We start from the raw sequence: 25491 nt of genomic DNA on the forward strand, positions 1-25491 counted from the left end.
GGAGAAGACGCTGTTTAAACACGTCTCCGTAATGACATGCAGCAGAAGTACAGTAAAATAATAAAGATGGATCCCATTCCAAGAAATGTAACGTGATGAACGTGAGGAAGGCAGGTCTTGTGTGCACTCTGCGGCTTTGCCAGGCAGGTGGTTGGTCGGACTTGAAGCCCATGGCGCCCACTCTCCTCTGAGCTCGTGTGCCCACCAGGTCCAAGCTGTTGTGTCCTGAGAAAGGACGCGAGGTGCGAATCTTCCTCTGACACTCGCATGATTACTGTTTCCTCCATAATTAGAAAAGTCAAGGTCTGGAGAACTTCTTGTTTTATGGCCCCAGTAAGGTTGTTCTTTCTGAGCTGGAAGCATCTGCTGCGTTATCGTCGGAGTAAAAAAATGTGCTGTAAATAAAGTGTTTCTGTATCTTCCAGGCGTGGCATGCACCTTGATTTGTATTGCTATTTTTAATTTAGAAGTCTAGTTAAAGCAAGTAGGAATGGATGATATAGAGCTACATTGGAGGAGTCTTATTTTAAAAATGAATTTCCTACTGAGAGCTACCTGTGGCTTTCCTGCCTTAGGGCAGGGTTCTAAACACAAGGGTGGAAAAAAGTGATTTTGCAGTTGTTCCTATGGAAAAATACAAATAATGCGATGGTTATTTACAATTCTGAGTATGCAAATACAGTAACTTTGTGTGCTCACAACTGTAAACTTCCTTTTGCCCACCCCTGCATAAACAACGTTGGACCCGAAAGGAAGGCAGATTTTGCCACAGTGGCTCTTTTGTGTGTCTTTGCCCATGGAGACTGGGGCTTCCTCTAAACCCATATTTCTTTTACTAAGACAGAATGAGACACGAACAGTCTCTGGGTGCCCCACCCTGGGCCCGGGTCCCGGGCTGCGCCCCATGGCTTCCGCCTTCCCCTGAGGCGTGGGAGCTGCTGCTGCTCAGGGTGGGCTCCCGGCCTCCGAAGCTCCCTCCCGGGCCCAACACAAGGCCGTCCACGCGCTGAAGATGAGGGGGCGTGCAGGTGCGCGTGGCACACAGGTCGACGTGCCGCCCCTCCCGGGACTTGGCCGCTGCACTGTAAGGAGATCTTGGCACGTCAGGAAAAGGGGGCCATAGGGAAGCAGTGCTGTCTTCTTGCTTCTTTAACTTGTCCTTATTCAAGCCCTTGGACCCGCGGCCCCATCGTGCCTGTGGCAGACGGCGACGGTTGCAAGGAGAAATGGCTAATGCTCGTGTGTGCTGCACGCTCTCCCTCAGCTGTGGGCCGGGCCCTCAGTTCTCCCAAAGGCTGCAGGGGGTGGGTTGGCAAGAACCACGAACCAACCTCCAGAACGTCACATGAGCAGTCCAAGGAAATATTCATATGCCCGAGCTTCTCTATTTTAAGTGGTGCTTTATTTCCCTGACAGTTTAAAATGACTCATTGTGGGATGGTTTTTACAATGACTTAAGAAACTTCGGTGAATAGAAGAGGAATTATTGGCTATTTGATTGCCATTTGTTTTCCTTGCTTGCCTATATGCAAATATGATCAGGCTTCCAGCTTCTGTGCATGCAGGTGCCACTTCACTTGAGCTATTTGCATTAGCAGTAATTAACCCAATAATGGGACGCGTACCTAAATTTGCACCCCTCGTCGTCGTCATTTAAATGTTGCACCGAAGGCAGACTTCCCCTCTTCCTTTCCTCTTCCTGTCTCCCTTTCCTTTCTGAGCAATTCACTTCAGAACCAGAGGGGGCGCCGGGCAGACCCATGCAGTGGGGTCGGGGCGCCGGGGTGTCCCCGGGGCAGGGCTGCCGTCCCTGACTGAGGCGGGAGCATGGGGCGTGTTCAGCGTGGTGCCCCAGTGAGAGGGGAAGGACCCTGCTTGGGGGCGAGCCGGGCACCCCCGTGTGGGGCGATGGGCCTCGCGCAGGATGCGAGAGCCCGGGCATGTGAGAAACGCCGTCGTGAGGGGCGACGGCCTGTCCTGGGAAGGCAGAGCGGTGGGCAGAGTGAGGGGAACAGGCCCCCAGAGGCGGGGCCCCCCGGGGGTGTCGGAGCCCAGGCGGGTAGAAGGGGCATCGTGTGCGGGAGGGAGCGGCTGTTGAAACGCGCAGAGGGACTCCTCCCGGACAGGACGTCAGGGGGACGGTAGGTGGGTTTCTCTCCATCAGGGAGGATGGGCTGCAAACAGGGAAAGAACTGGGAAATAAACCCTAATAGAGTTGGGTCGGAATGGGGGTTATTGCTGTGAATTCATGGTTTTTAAAATAAATATAGAACTAAATATAGAGTTCAGCTATAATGTGTGCATGTAGGTGTATGTATTGTATGTACGGGTAGGTATATACCTCTCTCACACACCCCTGTCCCCTCGCGTGGCTCCAGCAGCTGACACGGCCTAGAAGCAGTGACTCCTCAGTCAGCAGTACGCATGCCGTGTTCCTAAATCTTGGCCTCTAGACATCAGTTTTCATTAAAAGTAACCAGGGCTGATTCCAGGACTGAGACAGACAAAAAAGACGTGCCTGGAGCATCCTCTTGTGCCAGAGCTACCTTCGGACACCATGGGGCCATCGGAAAAGGACACAGGAACCAACTGGGAAGGGCTCTGCCTGGTCAAACCCGGGACAGTTTGAAGCATCAAAAAAAAATGGTGGCGACCGAATATATCCCATAAAATACAATGGAAATTGGTAAGTCCATGCTGAGAAAGTCGAGAGTTTAGTAAGGAACAGAATATAAACATCTTTTCCAAGTACCTCCTCCTAAAATACTGATTACAAAGGGAACTTGGCCGGCGAGAAGTTGGGCAGATGCAGCCAGGAAGGGGTGATCCACGTGCGCCTCCTCGGAGATCTGAGCGTCGGAACCAGGCCTCCTGGTAGCGCGCGACGGGGAGGAGCCAACACCACCTCTGTGCTGCTCCTGCCAAAGACGTGTCACTGGCGTCGAGGGGAAATAGCAGGCGACCTCTCAAGACAAGCATTCTAAAGTAGCTGTCCTGTGATCTTCAAAAGCGCCAGGGTTGTAATGCTCATGGAAAATCTGGGGACCTGCTAAACGCCGTAAGCAGCGTGCCGCAAATGCCGCGCACGATGCTTCGCTGGTGTCTTTGGGTGGACAGCCTGCAGTGGCACGGCCGCGGTGGAGCCCGAGAGCACGGAGAGCGGCGCGCTCTGACCTCAGCTCCCGCCCTGGGTGAGCGGAGGGCGAGGAAAGGTCTTGTTTGTAGGAAACGCGCTGCAGAGATTTAGGGTATAGGGAAACGTCACATGGCAACTCACTCTCAAAAAATAGTTCTTTGTGTTGTACTTGCAGCTTCAAGTGGGGGGGACTGCCAAAAATGTGGCAGCGGAACACTTCAGTTAAACCTCGACTAGCACTTCCTATGTCCTGCTTGCGTCGCCAGGAGAGACGTCACAAGGGCCCGAGTGCCGGGTGTGGCACGCGCCTCTGGCAGGAAGGACTCTTTCTCCAGGGGACCATGTTGGGTCCAAAAGTTAACTTTTCAAGAAAACAGATTTCACCTGCTTCGGGATGACATTTAATCAGGTTACAAGGAAATTACTACTTCAATACAACGGGTCAGGCAGACCCATGCCATATTTTTACTACTTCATATATTTTAGAATAATCTTAAATGCTCTAAGGAGGTTGAGGTCACTAGAAAGAGCTTTCAGGAAAGAACTCATAGCCACAGTGTCATGCATGGCTGCCAATGGCCCAGGTGATTCGGTGGAAACTTCGGGCAGAAGTTCAGGGTCTCCTCACTCGGCAGAGCCTGTGGGGGCAGGAGACCCACGCCTGCCCAATCCCAGAGCCCGCGTCCTCGATGCCAAAGTGGTTCTGCAAGAGAATTTTTCCTCAGCACCTAGCTTGCGCCAGTACACTCATCAAATTTTGAGAGCCTTGGAAAAGAAGGGCAAAACGAGCCCCCACATACCGAGGGCAGGCACCAGAGCCATCACACGGGGCCCTGGGCTCATCAGCAGGAGCAAAACTGCTGAAATCCATCGCATTTTCAACCGAACACCTCGTAAGGCGGTAACCGCTGAAATTTCAATCACATTTTAAATTATAATAAGATAATCCACATCTCCATGTAAACTTTAAATAGTTTGCAGTTTTAAATGCATGTTTAAAAATGAATCAAATGACGTCTAAAAAATATGGTGTTCTACAAACCCGGTTCAAGGTCATACTGATCACCTGCAAACCTCCATTTACCTGTAGGGCTCTCCCTGCAAAACCTGCAAAGGGCAAGAAAGAGGAAAACGTGGACTTCACACATCTACTCATCTTGTTGATTTTTAAGGGAAGTCCTAGAGGCGAACGAGTCTCGGGGGGACTAATTCATCTCTGAAATGACATGTTTATGGCCAGGACCCTATTTCTTTTAATATATTCTCGCAAACAGACCAACCTCCAGGGAAGGTACATTCACAGGCAGACGTAATTCACTTGCAGAGACCTTAAGGCCACCCTATCAAAGAGGCTCCCCTTGGCGACCCTGTGGAGGTAGCAGACCCCCCCAGCCCCCTCCAGTCATCGGCAGGCTCCTTGGATCTTCTCTGTAGTGTCTGTCTGCCTGTCTCTTGGTCTGTCTCTCTGTCTGTCCCCAGACAATCAAACGTATCACCATGACTGCTTTCTATCCCACCCACCCTCCATTCGAATGAAAGCTCCACAGGAGCCTGAAAGTTCCCCTGGTTCATAAACTTCTCAGTAAATATGATTCAACTGAACACGCATATTCGTTTAATTTCAGGAATGTTTTACATGATGGGCAAGGTATGTCATAAAAAGTAAGTTGAATTTTACCACGATTTGTTAAAGGCAAGTTAAAGGTAACCATGGGAATGGAGCGAATGTTCCCGGGGGAGCTGGCCAGGTCAGACACGGCCCGCGTGAGAATCCACGTGAGTCTCCCGCCACGTGAGGAAAGCCCTCGTTGTGAAGTCCTTCAGAGTAAGGGCACCACTCTCTCGAATTGTCCCAAGTAGAGCAAATGAAATGCGTGTACAAGCCACTCTGCTGTCTCAAACGCTGGCAGGTGAGGCAGAGTGATGGGCAGTCTTTGTCTCAGCCGTTAGATGGCGCGTCATCGCCCTTTCACTCCCGAGTGACCAGCTGGGGTGTCCCTCCACAGCCCCGGAGGCGCCGGGCTGCCCGTGGGGTTCCGGCCTCAACCCCCCTGCCCTGCCCTTTCGGTGCCCGCGCCCCCCTTGAGACTTGGCCCCCTGCGGGGGCTGCCCCTCGGAATCAAGTCTCCGGCGCGCCCCCAGCTCCCTGCCGCCCCATCTTTGCCCCCATCCTGCACCCCCAAGTCAGGCTTGTCGCCAAGCTGGCCCCGCACAAGGCTCCGGGACCATGTTCCTGGTCCGCGTGATGCATCGCCCCGGCGCCCTTCACTGCCCCAGCAAGCACTTACAAAGCGCCCAGCCCGTGCCCAGCGCTGGCAGACGGGGCGCAGGAGAAAGAGCAAATCTTAGGGCTGTGTCTCTGCTCCCAGGAACTCCGGCCCTGTGAGAAGAAACGTGGTTGCATAACCAAAGCCTCAAGAATTGTGGGGATTAAAAACTAATGCCCGAAGTGTTTCCCAAACACTGTTTATAATTATATGTGTTTGCTCTTCCATTTTGATTATTTTAAATGAATGTGTAAGAGAGCACAACTGACTCAGAGATTGGTGCCCGGGTCTTTTTACCTCCAGATACACCTGTTCCAGGGGTGAAATCTGTTTGATCCGAGACTGCAGGCTAAGCTACATAACTGGGGCTGTGCCATCCTAACTATGGGGCCTTTCTCGGGGGAGGGACACCCCGGGCAACGTGGGAGAGCCTTACCGGAAAGACATCACGGCGAGACAGGCTTTCTTCTCTAACCAGTAACATCCTGACGCCTGCCCACGGATGCGTGAGCACTCTGGTTCAGGAGCGGCCGCCGCGGAGGTTCTCATTCTGCACTAGGAGCAGGATGCTGGAAGTGCCCACGGAGGCACGGAGGAGGGAGCGCAGCTGATAACTCCACGATATTGCCTCTTGGCTTGCCTCTCGCACAGCACAAAGGCATCAGCGGGGGTGGCAGGAGCTAGTCACAGCCACTCACTGAGGCTTCCGGAGGGATTTCCTATCCCTCGGGTCACAGAGCTGTGTATTTTCTGGGGGTCGGAGCTGCTGTGATACGCCCTATCTGTCGGCCTAGCATCCAGAGATAAGGGTTTAAGTCCCACTAGAATGAGAAGCAACAGAATGAGCTGAAATGTAGGACTGCAGAGCTTTTGGCTGCAACTTGAAATGCCAGAGGGGAGTTGCTGCAGCCTCTCCGGCGGCGCCTCGGCTCTGGGAGCCGAGCCTGAGACGAACATCAGAAAAACGAAGGGCTTCCCTGCAGCGCACCTCAAGGATGCCGCGCGAGCGATTCCTCGTGCGCTTCCGTCATCCCGTATCTGCAGAAGACTCATTTTCCACTTCATCAGCATTTGTGGGGTGATGATGATGATGTTTCTTAGAGACGACCAGGAAAAATGTGTGAAAGGCCAGCAATTTTAGACACTGAAAAGTAGCTTTCTGCATAACATGCTTGTGTATATATCCCTTAAAAAAATCAGAAATAGATGTTATTAAAACATAAAACAGCAGACACGAGGATAACACTGTATTTTTTAAATTTCCATGTGCCCATTTAGCTTCTATAACATTATAATAACTTTCAAAAATAGACTGTGACCAACATAAGCATTTTTTTTTACCATGTGGTGTCATAAGACCAAAATAATCATACAATTAATAGAATGACAGGCTTAACAATAAGGATGGAATCTTGTAAACCATGATTTACAGTAAACATTTTATTTCTTATATTTTTATGATAATCGCATAGCATGAATGTTCCTTTATCAAAAGATATATTACTTAAAGTGGTAATAAGTAAAGCACGTGGTCTTTTTTTTTTTTACCCATAAAATTAAACAAAACATGGGATGCAGTATGGTGGAGGTTGAAGATTCAAATATGCCTGATTATGTTCTTTTTTAATAGATTTATTGGGGTGACATTGGTTAATAAGATTATATAGGTTTCAAGTGTACAATTCCATGGTACATGGTCTGTGTAGTGCACCGTGTGCTCGTCACCCGAAGTCAGAACATTTTACGTCACCACATATTTGCACATATTTGTCCCCCTCGTCCCCCTTCCCTCTGGTAACCACCATACTGTTGTCTGTGTCTGTGAGTTTTTGTTTGTTTTTCTTGTTCATTCATTTGTTGCTTTCAGTTTTATATCCCACATATGGGGAAAATCATATGATTCTTGACTTAACTCTGCCTGACTTAGTTTGCTTAGCATGATATTCTCAAGATGTAAACCGGTACAGTCACTATGAAAAACAATATGGAGGTTTCTCAACACATTAAGATCGCAGTTACTGTATGAACCAGAGACCCCTCTAGGTATCTACGAAAAACGTTTGAAAACATTTATTCGCAAATATATACGCGGCCCCAAGCTCACTGCGGCACCATTCACGGCGGCCAAGACACGGAGACAAGCAAAGCACCCTTCTCCAGAGGACTGGCTCGAGGAGGGGGGGCCCGCAGGCACCACGGAAGCCTGCGCCGCCGCAGGGGCGCCGGGGCACTGCCCGGCGGGACGCCGGCCGCTGCTCTGCTTTCATCGGAGCGGGTGTCCCACTCGGGAGGCCTGCGGCGAGTCCTGAGCGCAGCCAGCTTACTCGCGATGCTCACGTCAACGACACCACCGACACCACCGTTCAAGCCGCAGCGCAAGGATGTCTAGCAGGTCAGTCCCCCTGAGCCTAGACCTAGTCACACCTTCTACATTTTAATGATTCTAGTTTGATGCTATTCTATGGACGTCTGATGGTTTTGATACTAACTCAGCCTGAGTGTTTGAAAGCCTTTGTGCTTCCCGAACGAGGTAGCAGGAGCTTTATTAGTAAACTGCATTAATTTCATCTAATGCTTCCAGTTTTCTTCTCATCTCTGTAAATGGTGTTATTTTATGTTTTATTTTTGTTAAAATGTCTTCTTTAATTTTGATAGTGTGTTAATGTCACATAATTGTACAAAATACAGTTGGATCACAATCGTCCCGTAACTTTAACAAAAGTTAATAATCACACAGCAAAGAATTTAAACAAAATAAATTCCAGTCTGCGGCTCTAAACTTATTTTAATCAAGTTCAAACATATATATATTTGATTTCTCTCTATATATTTGATTTCTTTCTATATATTTGATTTGTCTTCTATCATTTCCTTATCATACACCCTCATGTCCTCATCACATATTAAAATTGATTTTTAAGAACAGTTTCTATTTGGACATCCTAATGTAATTTTTTAGTTATTATGGTACAACCAGGAGCGTTTCCATTTGAAACATTTTCTAATATCACGAAACGAGAACGACCAGAAATAAATTAAAAAGTAAGTGGCACTTATAGTAAGACCAAAACAAAAACTCTCCTCCTTGCTCTCGTGTGTGTCTTCCCTGGCCCCACCTCGGTGGCGACGTGAGCCCTCCTCTGGAGCCTTAGAAAAGGACATTCTTGGTGAAGTGAGGCTGGCCTGGCGGCCTGGACACGGAGCTCTTTATGGCACGTTACCTGCATTTTACAGCCCATGTTCCTGTCCTGGCATTTTCATATTTTCATCTCAATTTAGGCTGAAGTTTTATCCGGGCACCCGCAAATATTCATCCATGTCATTCGACAACTGCGTATTAAGTCCATGTTTTATGCGCAGCAGCCACCGAGGCTTAGGAGAGGCTGGTTCCCTCAGGGAGCCTGCACCCCGGCTGGAGGGGCTGGCTCTCCGCCGTGACCGCGTAAGCAGTGATGTAGTTGAGACGAGATGAACCCTACAGAGGAGCAGCGGTGTCGGAGCTCCTGGCAGCCACCTGGGTGCATCTGTGAAGGTGTCCCTGTCACCGCCTCAGCGACGTTCTTTTCTGCCGGGGGCCAGCCGCACCCGGAGATGCGGATCTTTGTCCAGGGGTTTGGGCTTGATCCTCGATGCCCGGTTTTGGTTGGCACTGGGTTTATCTGTTCATAAACAAATAAAAATTAAAAACTCATATTTAAAGATTGTGTTTCATAGTGCAGACTTGCTACCATGGTAACAGCTTCTCATTTTGCTCGCCTGTCTCTTCCTCTTTTTTCCTCCCCATTAGTGAAAAAACTGCCACCTCCCCACGCTTGTGTGCCATGGAGCGTTCTGTCCTCGGAGGGAGATTCTGTTTATTTGCTTTTTAAAAAACAGTATCTCCAGGGTTCTCTTATTTCGAAATAGCCAGATCTGGACAAATAAGGAGCCCACGCATGCACTCAAAGGCTCCACGTTTTGAGAAGTGCCCAGATTAGTTATGAACTCATTAAAAATTTAAAATAGTTGAGTACCAGCTGGGGTGGCTTCATTGTAAACAGTGGAAAGAAGCACTCTCTAAGGAGCCGTTTGTAAGCGGGATAATGAAAGAGTGTAATTTTTATTAAAAGAAAAGGGCATACATTAATTGTGAGTTCATTCTCCACTTATTTGTGGTTTGACTGTGAAAATTCTCAAACTAACAAAAGGGCTTTAATGGAGAAATTTCTAAAGCCTTTAAAAGAAAATGCTATTAATGTAACTAATGAGATGCATAGACCATCATGGAAATTGCGTATCATGGGCAACGTTATGTAAATTTATTTTTAAAATTTTTGTTACCTATTTGTCATGAAAATGTTCTCAGACTGGGACGGGCAGTTTTGAGGGCGGCAAAATGGAGGCGCGGCCCGGCTCCCACTGACCAGCCAATTGCTCCAAATAGCCAATGGATTTCAAAAAAGTAACGCACATCAATGCTCATTTTATGGGAATCTGACCAGTTTAAGATGAGAATAGACGGAAAATATTCTAACACCCTCCGCCCCCAAATTGGCAAGAGTTGTTTTGGACCATTTGCTTTTAAGTTATTCACGTTGGAAGCAAAATCAGATTTGGCCTGCTCGTTATTTGAATTCCCTCGGTATGTTATACATGCCTTTGTCAAATATTTGATACTTCTGTGTCCCCTACGAAACTGTGGAATATTTGACTGTGGTGCTGAAGCTCCCATCTTTGATCCCTAACATGTACCGCAGAGCGGAACCCGGCGCAGAGGCAGGATGAGTGTTTGAGGGACTGAAGAATCTGCCATGTGCTGCTTATTTGCAATCATGTACAGATCGAAGCCTATTTGTTAGCGTAAAGTAATATAATTTATATTAATGCCTTGGGATCAGAAGACCTGTAACATAGCCGTCCCCCTACTTCCAGCTCACTTGTTTTATGTTTGGGACCAATGCCTTATTCCTAGTCTCCATTTACACAGTAAAACGGGGCTCAGTCTAGAGTTTTTTCAGTTTCTGTTCCTAGATTTGCACTGGTCTGCCAAGAGGGTGTCCTCACCTCCTTCTGCCACCCACGGCCTCTTCCCCGTCCCGCCCACGTGCCTCCACCTCGCAGCGCATGGTCTTCCCAGGCTTTTGAGTCCTCGCTCCTATGTCCTACTTGGATTTGACCTCCGAGATGTGTGGACCGGTTCCCACTGGCGCACTACGTGAGGGCACTGTGTGCACACCCAGGGGACACTCTCAGCGGACACCGGTTGACTAGTCTGTCCTAATGCAGCAATTGGAGATGATAGACTAGCATGTCGCCTTAGACCTTTTCTTTAAAAATCGGGCCCTGGAGATTGTGTGTGCACGCTAAGTGGCGGTGCTTCAGGCTGCCTGACAGCCCAGAGACTTGGGTATTTTGTCCCATGTGTGCTTTCGTGTATTAGTATTGAACAACTGTCTTCTGCCTTATAATTACGCCTACTTGATTTTTTTTAAACTCACTACAGAGATGCCATGTTACCCATAACTAGAGTACAAATACCCCATTTAGGAGCACAACACAGGAAAATTGATTAATGCAGACTTTCACTGAATACAGCATTAGCCTAAATTACATTTTTAAAAGCATCAGTAACCCAGGCAGGTCTCAAGTAAACCACGTTGCTACTGTAACACAATTGTCATATTAAACTCGGATTTATTTATTATCATGATTTTGAGATCTTCATGTAAGTTTTATTCCTAATCAATATTCAAATAACAGTAAACAGTGACACCTAAAATACCACGGCAGGTCTTTAGATACCTGCCTGGTCGACTCAGGTGTGCGTCTGCCTGGTACGTGCACGAACTGCAGGAACATTCCTGTGTACGAACAGACTCACTCCCACAGCCTGGCTGAGACAAACCAGCCGCTGGAATCATGGCGTCACCGTGGACCCACACTGCAGCTTCTTCCGGAGGTTTCCAATGTGGATGTCGCACCATGTACCCGTCTTCCCAGTACACAAATAGACCTATGAACAAACTTCCAGTGGTACTGAAAAAGATCCTATGATTTGGCTTTAGAGTACATACTGTATTCTAAATCTGGAAAGAGAAACTGAACTAGCCGTTCAAATATTCTGTATGATATGAATATAGTGCCTTTAGTATCTTTGATCCCTGTGAAAAATTAAATGGCTATCATAATTATCATTTCTATTGTTATTGGAAATTTATTGCATTTTACTCATTATTTTAATTCTTTTAAAGTTTTCAATTATAAAGATTCTTAATGTCCCTGGACAAATAACAATTTTAGTAGCCACTAGTTGTTAACATTAAGACTCAGAGAAATGAAGAAATACCAGCTTCTCTACTTTTTAAATATCAATTCATATACAGATTACAGATCTTAGTTGCTGATGCTCTTAGGAGAGTATGACAGGGTTTTGTTTTGTTTTTTTAACCTGAAATGCAAATAGTTCTTAAAACAAAAGACAGTAATGACACTGTGTTTTGTTTTTGTTTTATTTCAAAAGCTTTCCGGCATCAAGTTATTGTAACAATAAGTGGTTTGTAACTATTCTTAATTCTTGAAGAAACAAGCTGGATCTCTAAGGAGACTTGATGTTCAACTACTGGGCAGGAAGACACATTTCATTCATCATCTGAAGATGATTATTATGTCTATTTTTGGAAGTAAAAACTTTAAATTGCAATATAAAGCGTTGGGCATGCTTGTCTTATTGCAACGACTTCCCATATCAGTGTTACGGAGTAGCATGCCCAGTGCTTTCTATTGTAACCCTAACAGTACAGCTTAATACAAAAAGCGGGCCAGCTGACATTGCGCAGCGTAGGAACGGTTGAAAGTCACTTCTCCTATTTTTGTTGTCATTTTATTCTCACAGCAAACTTATGGAGTAGCCAAGCTGATGTCCGTGCTTATAGTAAACCTGGAGAACTTCGAGCATCGTCGAATCTCAGTGACTTGCCCAGGGGCAGGGCGTAGTATGTGGCAGTGAGTCATGAACGCCTATACTGTTATTCCTTAGCCCATATTTTTCCATTATATTCTGTTTTAGAAATCACTTGAATCTCTAGAGTCTAATAAACACGTAGGACGGTGGCCATTATTCTGCATCTTCATTTGATGTAGAGAAACTTCCGTGACCATCAGCCTCGATAGCCGGGGGGCAGGGGGTGGGGAACCTAGGGGCGTGCACCTGCCCGAAAATTTCAAGCAGGAAAAGCAATAGGTGACAGCCTAGACACTGATATATGTACTTGCAATGAGCAATAGCAGAAGGTGGGTGAGGAATATTTGAAAACAAAATACGGGAAGTTGGTTTCCAATAAGCAGAACTTACATGCAGCATTATCTCAGTTCTACAAAAGCGTCATCAGCATTTCTAAGCATGTCCTCACACCCTCTAAGGAAAGACGCAAGGAAGTCAAGGGATCTTCTAACCAGAGAAAGTTCCAGGAAGATTGAAAATACGGTGGCTCTCTGGGTCCTTGTAAGTGCGCCTGTGCGTTTCCATGGAGGGCCGGCCAGCGCCTCGGCGGAGGGGTGGGGAGGGAGCAAGCGACCGGCCCCCAGACGCTTTGGGAGCTGAGCTAGGAGAAGGGCACAGCGGCCTGCGTGGGCGGAGGGGCCCCCGGGGGGTCTAAGCAAGAGAGGTCGGCCCTCGTTGTTGTGTGGAGACGCCCCCTGGCAGTTGTGTGGAGAGGACAGGTGAAGGAACTGAGCCGGACAGCAGGGAACTAGTTAACAGAGAACTGCCATCGCCCCAAAGCTAGAAGGGGGTCTCCACGTAAGGCGGCAGCTGTGGGCCCGGGGAGGAGGGCGGGATGACAAAAAGCACAGAGGACAAGACTTGGGGAAGAAAAATTCGCTTTCATTAAATTTTGGGGGGTGACATTGGTTAAGAAAATGATACAGGCTTCAAGTGTACGATTCTACTACACAGCATTTGTATACGGCAGGGGGCAGGTAGTAAAGGGTAAAGCGGGTCAGATATATGTGATGGGAGAAGATTTGACTCTGGGTGCCGGGCACATGAAAGAATTTACGTTTGAGCTGGAAAATCTGCCTCAGTATTTCTAGTTGTTCCTGAATGTCCTTCTTGCTCTTCCAAGAGACTGTCGCTTCCTTGAGACCTTAGGCTTCGCATTCACGCCCCCTCATGCCTTCGCTTGGACCTGTTCTGAGGGTTCCTGCTTGGTGTCTCGCTCTTTGTGCCTTGTGGAAAGTTCTGGGGGCTGAGCTGTGGGGCGTTTCTGTTAACTTGTCCGCCCCCTTCACGCGAGCCAAGCAATCAGCTGTCGTGGCCCACGACTCCCAGTCCGCCCTCCACTGGAGAGCTCTAAGAAAAGTCTGAGTCACGTCCGGCTCCCCGATTTTCTGTGAAGACAGGGTGTAAGGAGGGCCCAGTGATGGCTCTGTCACACCAGACCTCATCCTACTCTCTCTTCAAGTATTGATCTGGAAACTCGCAGAATCCTGTTTACACCTAGCGTTTCCTAGTTGTAACTGCCCTATCTTATTCACAGAAGCGGAGCAGAAATGTTTTCACCAGTTTATAGGTTTTTGGGCCATATTTATTCCTGATGTATCATTTGTCATCTCCAAGGCGAATGCCCCAGGTAGCTGTCCAATGCTTGGTCATTTGTAGGTAGAAGGCAGGGATACTACCCAATTGTCCAGAAAAGTAGCTTTATTATAAAAGTTGGAAAAGTTTGACTCTAAGGTCTAATTAAAATACTACTGTTTTTCTTGGTCTTGAGAGAAATGATAGCAGGTGCGATCTAAATGAGCTTAAATTAAGTAACATGGTTTTGAGACAATATTTTCTTAAACTGGAGCATAGTTTTTGGTGAGAAACATGCTGTGTGTTTCCCTTTGCCTTTTGATAATGTCACAATTACTTGTATGAGTAAGTTTCTCAGTGTGGCATGTACCAAAACCAAGTATGAACGTGCCTTCACTGGCAGACTAGTTTCAAGAATCATAATCCATAGTTTTAATCTATGGAGTAAATTTGAACAAATTGTGTACATGTACTGAAATCATGAAATTTAAAACTGTTACAATTGAGGGAATATTGAATTGCAAAACCCTTTGGTCCATTGGCTGATACCATACATATTCTACATGGAGCCAATTTGTGGTGTTAAGAAACCAACAAGAGTCTGAAATAGATTTCAAATTATTATAGAGAGAGGTAATCCTGTGCGTAAAGGACAAATAATTTAAAGTGAGACCTTATTTTATTTTCTCTTCATAAGCGATCCTGGATTTTTAATTCTTGTTCAAAACTGGCGGCTCGTGCAACAGCTCGCTTTGGGCAGAGAGGGAGGCGGCGAGCTGCTTTGGAGGAGGGCTCAGCCAGTAGCGGCAGCGGCAGCTGTTGACAGGAGGCCCGTCCGCTTACGGGCGTTCTCTTTGCTCTGTCGGCAGCATGGACAGAACACCCAGGCAGCCAGGACATACAAGCCCACATGGGACAGCGGAGATCCCGTGGGCCTGCCCTCGAGTGGCGCTTTGGCGTGGTGGGGACAGGAATGGGCAGGTCGGGGCTTCACAGTGGGTGGGACTGGGTTTGCTTTCAAAGAAGTGTGAGGGGTGACTGTCCAAGCCAGTGGAGGAACAGAGCTACCACGTCACCCAGGCCCAGCGTGGGTCTAGCCTGCAGTGGCCCCCGACGTTCCCCGCACAGCCACGCTCCCAGCAGGCAGTCGCCGTAGTGATCCCCAAGGTTTCAGAGTGTCAGCTAATGCCTGTCTTCCTCGTTTGCCTTTGAACACGGGGGGGGCAGCGGGTGCTGGATTGAGAGGCACCAGCGTGTGCGCGCTGCTGACACAGCCGGGACGGGAGCGCGGTGCGTGTCTGCAGCCACCATGGGCGGCCTGCCCCTCCCCGCGGGACAAAGCAGCGCCTCCTCCCAGGGCGGCCGTGTGGGCATTAAACGCAGGACTGAGCGAGGGGCGTGAGAAGTAGCCAGGAGGCCCCATTCTCCGAGCAAAGGCAGGGACGTGGGGAGATAAAAGTGCTCTCCAGGGAGTTTCATTATTGAAGAAAATTGAGGATTAGAATGATTTATAACCAGGATCTACTTTGTTCTTCAACAACAGTCTTTCCCACTTCATTTGATGAAAGAAATATCAACAGAAAGTAGAGAGTTTTAGATAAGTTAGCTTTATTTAGTCAAAACTATGGCGCTAAAGGGGAGGAGAAAATAATAAACTGTCATTGGAGGAAAATCTTACATCAAGGTGTGTGGGGAAGATGCTTTCGTTGTGAACTTTTGCCAGTTTGACTTTGTCCTGAGAAAGTTCAGATAACTACAGATTTAATTGGCTTTAATTAAAGATTAAGATTTTCTCTCTCCTCTCTTGTTAGACCCTCAATACTCCATATCAGGAGCGACCTTTAGAGGCGGCAGGGCCTTGACTATAACAGAGGAGGGGAAGAAGGGGACAGGAAGGGAGAGAGGAGGAGAGAAACGTACAAGTGTCTTGAAATGAAAGGCCCAGAGCAAAATTTATGAACTAGAACCATGTTCTGTGGATATTAAACCGGACCATGGGAAAATTTAAAAAAAAGGACTTTGCCAGCAAACATATCCATAGACAATCTGCCTTTCCTTTGGCTGGCAATATGCGCAGTGTTTGCTTTTTGTGGATGAGGATGAGGATGATGGTTGTGAAGAAGGCCTGGCCCCTTTCAGCTCCGCAGACCCGAGGTCAGGAGGCGGCAAGGAGAACCCCTGCGCACTGGCTGGTTCTCCGGTGGAAACTTCTCCGGCCCTGGGAATAGAACCTCCTAACAGGTACAGCGCCACTGAGCTTAAGGCGCAACCGGACGTCTGCTCATTACATACGTGTTCGATGCCCGACCGAGGGAGGCCGGGCCCAGGTCACTGCCCTCTAAGACCCTGGAGAAGCAATCTTCCCCCTGGTCTCGCCCACTCCTTGTCTGGCCGGCTGCCCACCCAAGTGCTACGAGTGCACTGCGGACCAGCCAGGACGGTCGCCCCCACTGATGCAGCCTCACGGATGGGTAACTACACGGACGCGACAGACCAACCGACTGATGATCTCGCCATGGTCCTCTGTCCTCTATTTTGACCACTGTCCTCTATTACCCATCCATTCCCTTCCTTGAAAACAGCGGCTGATTGAGTTGAGCGCCGGCTGGGGACACAGAGTGGCACAGCGCACATCGAAGCGCTATGTGCTCGTCACAGGGTTTTATTTCAGGAACCGAATAATAAGGCTTATGTGAGGAGGATGGTACCTGGGCACTGACTAGAATTCTAATAAACTTCTTATCGCATTTAATAAGCATAGTCCGGTCTGGTCATAGCTGTCAAGATAGAAAGCCCACTGAGATAACTAGGAAGGTTTACATCATAATAAATGTTGTTATTCGAATCGATTTACATGCCTCGAATTGAAATGAGAGCTGCCACGTTAGGCTGCCGGAAGCCGCCTCTGATGGGAGCTGCGGCAAATCCGCTGCGGGTTGTAGGGAGATCCTCCTCCGCAAACAGACCTCGAGCAGAGGAAGCTAATCGTAGGGTTCTTCTAAATTATATCTGTTAAGAGTGCATAAAAGTGAGTCGCTGTACATCTGTATTTGTCTCCATTGTTTAAATTCTATGAAATAGGACCAAAAAAACTCACTGCGTTTAAACCTTCCATCACTGCGAGGTGCCCACAGGAAAGCTGTCAGCACTTAGTCACAATTGAAGGCACCTTGTGGTTTATGAACAGTTTGGTAACTGGGGATCGTGAAGGAGTGAGCGCTTTGTTTGGCATTTAATGCGTTTAGCATGACAGCACCCTCCGTGCGGGGGCTCTCGATATATAATGGCAGCAATCGACTTTGTCAACACTCCGCAGAGCTGTGGTGCAGTGGACTAAGACTCACAACAGGGCAGACTTTTAGAAGAGATGTGATCCTTCCCACTTGTGATCATTTTCTTGGATGCGAAAAGCATGGGATCGAGTATTAGATAACGGAATGCTTTCTTTCTGTGGCACGGAGCGCACTTTCACAGTGGAAGGAAATGTGTCTTACGTCAGTGATGTCCTGTAAGCCGCGGAGATGGCCCGGTGTCTGGGGAGAGCCTCCGCGGCCCCCGAGCCATCCCGTTTACACGGCTGGGGTGACCCCGCCGGCGCCGGGTAAGCGACGCAGGCGCAGACTTGCCCCGATGCCAGCAGCGCGTCATCACGTGCCAGGCGTGCCCTCTGCTCGCAGGCGGCATCGTGTCTGGGGCTGCCCACGGCGGGGAGGGTGTAGGAGTCCAGGCACACCCAGCTCCACTGTCTCCTCGCTGGCCAATGTCTCTATGACATCTTATCATTTCCCGTGGGTTTTCTCATCAATTAGCTCACCCTTTGTCTTATTTGACCCCAAGTCCTTATTACCCACAATGCACAGATAAGAAAATGAGGCATACAGCTGTTAAATTGATGAGCCTAAACTCTCGTGGAAACATGTCCAGAATTCAGGTCTTCTGACCTCTTGTGTACTGAGGTGCTCTTTCCGCGGCCACATTTTTCTTGTACGGCAGTCATTCAGCAGCGCCCTCGAGTATTTACTGAATAGTAGCTGCAAGTATAGTGTTATGCTGATGCCATGAGTTAGGTATAATTGAGACTCCCGCATTACAAATAAGAAACAAGTGTCTGATCAGTTGACTTTCCCATCCTTGTGCAACTGGGGACGCCAATTAGATTTGAAACCCAGTCCAGCTGATGCAAAAGTATCACGATTTTGTCCTCTTGGCATGCTCATTGCTTTGAAATCAGTACTTGGCATAATATTCCATCTAACTTTATTTAATTGAATCAGACTATTAACTCTTGCTGCGGTATTGCAGGTTAAGACAGTAAGAATGCTGCACAGAAGGAGTGATCTGGTCATGAGCGAATTCTCGATGCCACCTGGTCAGGGGGATGGGTCCCAGAAGCGCCTCCGGGGCCTGGTGGCGCACGGCTCCCTTCTTGCTCGAAGTCTTGCTTTCCCCCTGATCGACGTCCTTCTTGCCGCCTGGCTTCTGCTCATTCCTCAGGTCTCAGTTGAAACGAAAAGTCCTTCCAGAAACATAGGTCATGCCATGGTGCCATTTTCTTGACTTTCTGACTTACGTGCATCACGTGGCTGTGTTTAAATAACATTCTACTCCGTCATTTTCAGTTGGTGGTGATATCAGTCAGGACAAATCCCCAAATGTCATCTCTAGTTGTAATTGTCCACCTTCCTATGGATTCAAAGGGCCTGCGTCACTGCCCCCGACAGCCCCTTCCCTGAAGGCACAGGGCAACAGCTCCAAGCTTTCCATTGAACTCATTTCTCACTGGGGACCTGGGGACAGCCACTCCTACACACTGAGGCAATCAGATGGTGAAAAACATGCTGCCAGTTTTTTTTAGGTAATTTACAGTAGATCAAGTACTGGCAAACACTTTCCATTAAGGCCCAGGCAAGACGTATTTCAGGCTCTGCGAGCCACGTCGTCCGTGTGGAAGCTCAGCCGCGCCTGGGAGAGCAGCGCAGGCAGCCCGTGAGCGAGCCGCCCGGCCGGTTCCAGCGCGTCCCCTTGTGGACAGGGGCACGTGAGGGTCATTTACAGCTCGTGTGCCACCAAGAACCTTTCTTCCACTTTGGCTTCCCCACCTTTTAAACACAGAAAACCTTGGCTAGGGAGCTGCGCAGAAACAAGCCGTGGGCCGGCGCAGGCCAGCAGGCCGCGCTCGTGCGCCCCTGCCGTTGCGGCTCCAGAAGCCTGCGTGTTCTCCTCGGCTGTACCTGGGACAGGGCGCGAAGAGGAGAAAGCTTTCTGAGAAGCAGCCAACAGGTTCCTGGTGGTGATGTGCATGGCGCGCTGTCCTGACCCGATTTCCAGGCGGGCTTCCACGCTTCTCCACCTTTGAGAGATGAAATACAGCTTTGGGGGAGGGTGCGGGGGGTTCTCCCCCAGGCTGTCTCCCCTCCGTGGCCCCTCCGCTGCCCTGCGACCCGCAGTCCTTGGTCGCCTGGTCGTCCAGGGGCCACTCCCTCCGCGCCTCCCCGCCCCCGGGCAAAGGCTCCTCGTTACAGACGCTGTAGCCATGGAACTGTCGAAACGCAGCATGCCACGGTTACCCAACTGCCATTTTATATTTTCTCAGACTAGAAAGGAGCACAGTTACATCTGCTCTGTAGTGGCATAAATCCACTGGGGCACTAGTTTCTGTTCCCAGGCCAGCGAGAGCAATAGATCCAGCGCTGACAGTGTCAGTCGTTTGGATAAACAAGCACGTGCGTTATTTCGTTAGGCGGACGGCGGGGTCCGCGTCCGAGGCCTGAGTGTGACGTGGGACCTGCATTCTGGCCACGTCTGGCCCCATGGAACCTCCCGCTCTCAGTGAGAGAGTGAGGCTGACGGGTGGGGGTGGGTTCTGGGGGTCATTGCTTTACCTCTCTTTGATTTCAATAGATTTCTCATTTAAAAAAAAATTTTGAAGATTTTATTTATTTATTTTTAGAAAAGGGAAGGGAGGGAGAAAGAGAGGGAGAGAAACATCAGTGTGTGGTTGCATCTCATGCACCCCCTACCAGGGACCTGGCCCACAACCGAGGCCTGTGCCCTGACTGGGAATTGAACCGACGACCCTTTGGTTCACAGGCTGGCGCTCAGACCATTGAGCTCCACCAGTCAGAGCAAAGTTCTCAGTTTTATCAAATGAAGATAAGGACAAATATGCGAATGACCTTATAATAAAGAACAAGTCTTTCCTAGCCCCACCTTTGCTGTCTGATTTTTAAACATTTGTATCTACACTCTTATATTGTCTAAGCTGCCCACCTTATGTTTTTGGTTACATGAGCCTAACTAAAGTCCTCTGTCCTTGTGTCAATAGCATGATTATGAGGTTGAACATCCAATGACTACAGAGGTCTGTGAGCACACGCCCACATGCGGGTGTGCACAGAAAATGAAACTCCTTCTTCCCGGCGACAGATGGACAGATAACCATGTGCCCTGGCCCTCCTGTGTTGCCACGGGACCACGTCCTTGTTGATTAATCATACGCCACCGGGTCATGGGTCCCCAAGACCGCTTTGCGCATCTAGGCTGCTGATTCTCTGGATGGATGTAGGACTCAGCAGACAGGCACGCGGTGTAATAAAGGTTCAGTACGGAGAGGGCACCACACAGCAGCAGGAGGGCACACAGAGTGAGGTCGGAGGGAACCACAGGCAAGTTGCCGAGCGTCCTCTCCCACCGGGGTTGCACAGGACGCGTCTGGTCCCCCGGGACCGTGACAGCCCGGGGTTTTCCCTGGGGGCTTCTCATTGTGCACCTGAGGCAACGCTTACGTGTTGAGGCACAGCCGGGGGGTGCGGGGGGCGAGGTGCGTTCAGCAGAAGCCACGCTGTCTGCACACACGTTTTAGATGCTGCAACCCCTCTGTGCGTGGAAGGGAGTCAGGTGGGGGGACTCCTCAAATCCAGACCCCCAGGAGGCAGCCAAGGGCCAGCCTTGGAAGCTGCCTCTTGAGGACCGCAGTCCCTGGCTGGCTTTGTGACCTCTTTTTCATCTTCGCTTACTCCCTCTCCTTCAAGGTGTGGCTTTTGGTGCAAGGGCCTATGAATTCATAATGTATCTCCTCGTGGGCTCTGGTCTGAATAGTCTGTTGAGAAGCTCTGCTTCGGGGCCAGCAGGGAGCGGCTGGGTCTCCCAGGCCGTCTCTGCTGCCCCTGGTTTTCTTTCACGCAGCATGTGGGCACCTTGTGCTGCTGCAGGAGGCGGGGAGGCCGGCAGGCCTCCTGCAGACCCCCGAGAGGGGCTGGGACCCTTGGGTGCCTTCTGTGGTCTCCTTGGGGTCAGCAGCCGGGTATCCGGGCGGCTGCTTGGTCTGGGCCCTGGGGTGGGCTGTCCTGGTGGTGCCTGGCGATGACTGATTTCGCCCTAATGTAGCCTCTGCGGGGGCCCCCGTGTCCTCGGCTGGAAATCACCGCAGCCCCCGCCCCCGTCCCGACCGCCCCCGGCCGCTGCCTGGGCACCCGCTCCCACCGCGCCCTTCTGTCCTTCCTGCCCCACCTACCTCAGAGACGGCACCCAGTCGGTGTGGCCCCGCCCTGCCCTGTCCCGGGCGGGGCTGAGGTGGGCCTCTCGCCTCCCTCCAGCTGGCGGACGCCCTTCTGAATCCCTCCAGCTGGCGGACGCCCTTCTGAACGCTGAGACCTCCCGGGCGCACAGCGACCTTTGCAGCCCTGTGCAGCAGAAATCGCTTTGCGCCAGCTCCCGCTTCGTTGATAATTAGGTTAGAGTGACAGTTGCACAGCAAAACTCTTTCCCTCTGGGCTTTGAAGGTACTGGTACTACTTTAAAACTCTAGTTTGATTTTTGTTTCCAGTAGATGATCCGACATCTCTCTCTAGCGGATTTTAGGATCTCCTGCTTATGAAAATTAAACTTGGCAGAAATTTTACTCTTTCCGAGTTTGCTGCCCCGGCTCTCCCTCTGCTCTCTCTCCTTTTGCCCCTTTTTGTTTGTTTTGAGGCACCGCCTCCTCGTGGTCCTGCAGGGCACGGGGGCCCCTCCCCTGGCTGCGCGTTTCCCAAGAGGCGCAGCCCCCGTGTGCGGTCTTCTCGCTGGCACCGCGTCTGCCTGCCCCTCCCCGTGCCTCCAGGGCGCCCGGCACAGGACAGAGCTGGGCCCTCAGCCTGCCCCCCTGACGGGCGGGCCCTCTGCGGTGCCCGCTCCATCCGCAGCTGCCCGAACAGTCCTTCTGAGTGGCATGTGCGTGTGTGTCTTCATGTAAAAGTTGTCCGTTGAAGTTACGATGAATTTCAGAAAATTATTTAAGGTTTTAAGCTATTCCAGTGAACGGTAGTGGGGAGATTTCCACACGTAAGTGAACTATGTGTTTGGAGCAATGTGCCGAATATCATCTCAGGGTGTTTATGAAAACGGCCCCGACCTGCGGGGCCCCCCAGAAGGGCCTTGGGGGCCCCGGGGTCTCCAGGCGTCACTTCGAAAGTCACGGGAGCCCGCATGCCATCGCCATTTTATAGGGAGGGAGCTCTCAGAGGTGGTGTCGGGGAGAACATTCACGTTGCGACATGTGTGCCAAGGGTTGGTTTGTTTGCTTTTTCTCCAAGGGCCCGTCCTGCTGGGAAGACGTCCTAATCCCAAACCGGATGAGGGGCGAGTGCCAGTCTCTGAACTGCCCTGGGACAAGAGCGGTGAGTACCCGGTCACATGCCTTCTTTTACTGGTGGCTCTTCGATGCTCATTAGGAAACGACAATGCAGATGAAAACGCTGACTGACTTTTGTTTCCTCTGGTCACATTCGTTAAAAGCGTTTATAATACTCCCTAAAAATTCTCCCTGTGGTTTCGCCTACCAGTGTTGCTTTCCTAGGGACTTAACCACTTTGGGTGGCTACGTGACCATGTACTCTCCTTACAAAGTGATATTCAGGGGATAGGCAGGAGAACCAGTTCAGAGCCTGGCAAAAGAAAGTCAGGCGGCGTAGTGTGGACGCTTCTCCTGACGCTGTGAGATGTCGCCTTTCCCAGCAGCGCTCTGGCACGGGCTGGTCCCGAGCCAGCGTGCGCGGCCAGCTCCGCACGCAGGTGCATCTCCATCCTCTGCCCCCAGCGGTCCCGTTCCTTTCGCAAACAGGTGCCCCATGTGTTCCGTACAGAGCAAATGTGTCCTGAAAGAGACCCTGAGTACTGACGTTATTTTAAAATAGTTTTATTATTGTTTGTGCTTTGTATATTGTTACGCTGTTTACCTCGAAACTCCCTGGGTCCATCATAGCCGGACTGTATGTGGTTTTCTGGGTTGTAAATACTATTTTGGGTGCCAACACAAATGTCATTGTTAGTGCACAAACTGTCACCTAACGATGTGACAGCTAACATCTTCTCTAAGGATCAGAGCCTGTCAAAGGCAGCAGCTGCAGTCGCCACGGCCCTCTCCGCAGCCTGCAGGGGGCGCCCCAGGTAGCCGTGAGCCGTGGTGAAGTGACAACCATTTCTTGCCGACCTGGGGCAAAGGACCAGGAACAGATGTCTGTTAATGCAGATCTTGAAGGAAAATAATGACTTAGGTGTCACTCATGGAAATCGAGCATAGTACAGTCCTGTCATTTTGCTGCTAGGAGAAAATTAAAGTGCATATACTTTGCAGGGGGATTCTTACGTATAATTATAAATATGTGCATGCATACAAATGTAATATGTATATATTACAGGATACATAATATGTAGGTACAATTACCTTTAGCAGTAACGGTAATAGATCTGTACCCTTTGGTGTGTGTTACATAACACTATGGTCCCCAGAACAATGTGAGGCTCTATGGAAATCTCCAATTACAGAGAGGCTGACTGCCTCTCATGCACCTGGATATGTTAATTCTGCAGGATTCGGCTGCAGAGGAAGAGACAATTTTGCATCTGTGAGATTGAGCTTCACATTGGTCGAAGGGGGAAACTGTTGAGTGGGGTTGAAAATCGTGGCTGTTGCGTCATTGCACATTCAACTTGTCGTTGGTGTCAATGCATAGGACTGCGCAGGCATTAAGCCACAGGGCAGCCCGGGGAGCTGATACCCGCAGAAGCCCTGGCAGCGCACACCGTGTGCAAATCTGGGTTACATCTCAAGCACATATTTTTATAAGAAGGGCTGCGCTGACAACATAGTGAAAAACGTTTGTGTGGCGGAAACTCAGAGACGCTACGCTGCGCTGCGGACGGGAGTTTTGTAAGCTGCAGCCACGGACCACCGAGCTCCGCGCCCCCCACCCCCGCCACTGCAGACACCTCCAGCCGGGCGCCTTGCAGTCCCCCAGGCCGTCCCCACGCCGTGGGCGCTCAGAGCTCGGCGCTGAGCCACAGCTGAAGGCTCTCTTCCCAGGGCGGCTCTCCTCGGCCCCTCAAGGGCGAGCACGTGAGCAGGCCCGCAGGGCTGCCGAGGGACCCCCGCCTTCCCCTCGTGAACCGCCCCCACCTGTGCGTGTCCTCGGCCGTGAGCCTCCCAGGCCGGCCGCCCCCAAGCTCCCAGCAGCGCGGCCAGCGCCACAGGCAGGAGCTGCAGGAGAAGCGTCCTCCTAGTCCCGAACCCCTTCTGCAGGGAGGGGGCTGCCCTGTCCTGAAGGGGTGGGAGCTCCGGGTCCAGACTCCCCCCTCCACTGCCTGCATCTGTGATTTTTCTCGTAAGAAATGCCGGCCGCTGGTGGGTCCAGTTCAAAGGCGCTTCTGTCTGAACACAATGACCCTGTGGGTCCAAGGCTGGCTGTCTGGGCTTCGGCCAGCTCCTTGCTGCCCCGCGCCGATGCCGCCTCGCCCGTCCCACTGGGTGACCCCATTATAGTGGGGTTGGAGGCCTGAACCCCGGAGCCCCAAGGAGGGTGAAAGTGTGAGGTTGCCCAGTGCCCAGCAAGGTGGGCGTCCTCCTCACCGACCCCCTCTTCTCCCAGGACAGGCCGGACCCACACCCCCAAAGGTCACGGCTCCCCCGCCAGCTCATCCTGGGAACCCCGGCAGAGGGTGGGGGGCTCTTCTCAGAGGCTGTCTTGTGTGACCTCCTGGGAAACAAGTCCTTGCCCAGTGATTGGTTCGGTTGCTGTTGTCAACATTCAATCCTTTACATTCAAGATGCAATTGAATTTTCTAGAAGGACCGTCCAAGGGATTGAACTAAAAAACAGTTGTTAAATTATTTTTAAAAAAAGGAAGAGAGTGAATAGACCCAAGTGGGGTTAAAAAACATGCTAAAAAATATGATAGAAATCAAACCAAATATAACAGTAAGGTAATTACACATAAATACACTAACTGAAGTTTCGAAACAGATTATTAGACTGAACTAAAATAAGAGCAAAACCACTGAAAGTAAAAGGATGGAAAATGACATGCCAGGCAAATATTACCCAAAAGAGAGCCATTGAAACCACTTCAATGGTATATAAAATCATTTTTTAGGGGCAAAAAATACATGACTAAAGAAAAGGAGTCTCTCTAGTTTTAAAAAAAGATTTAATAACCCAGAAATCTATACAAGTTTAAAAAATGGTATGACGTTACTAACATGGACTTAAAAATATATTA

The 25491-nt window shown here is 49.9% G+C and overlaps 1 protein-coding gene across 1 annotated transcript in view; it reads left to right on the plus strand.

The window, feature by feature from the left end:
• PRKN (parkin RBR E3 ubiquitin protein ligase) overlaps nt 1-25491 on the plus strand; it is an 888975-nt gene that overhangs the window by 405442 nt on the left and 458042 nt on the right. The window contains exon 5 of the mRNA XM_054595427.1: nt 22531-22614. Within this exon, the coding sequence (XP_054451402.1) occupies nt 22531-22614 (84 nt within the window). The remainder of the gene's footprint in view (nt 1-22530; nt 22615-25491) is intronic.

Source organism: Pteronotus mesoamericanus, unplaced genomic scaffold (assembly GCF_021234165.1).
Source record: "Pteronotus mesoamericanus isolate MK-2021 breed Mesoamerican mustached bat unplaced genomic scaffold, CSHL_Meso_final contig_134, whole genome shotgun sequence".
NCBI lineage: Eukaryota > Metazoa > Chordata > Mammalia > Chiroptera > Mormoopidae > Pteronotus > Pteronotus mesoamericanus.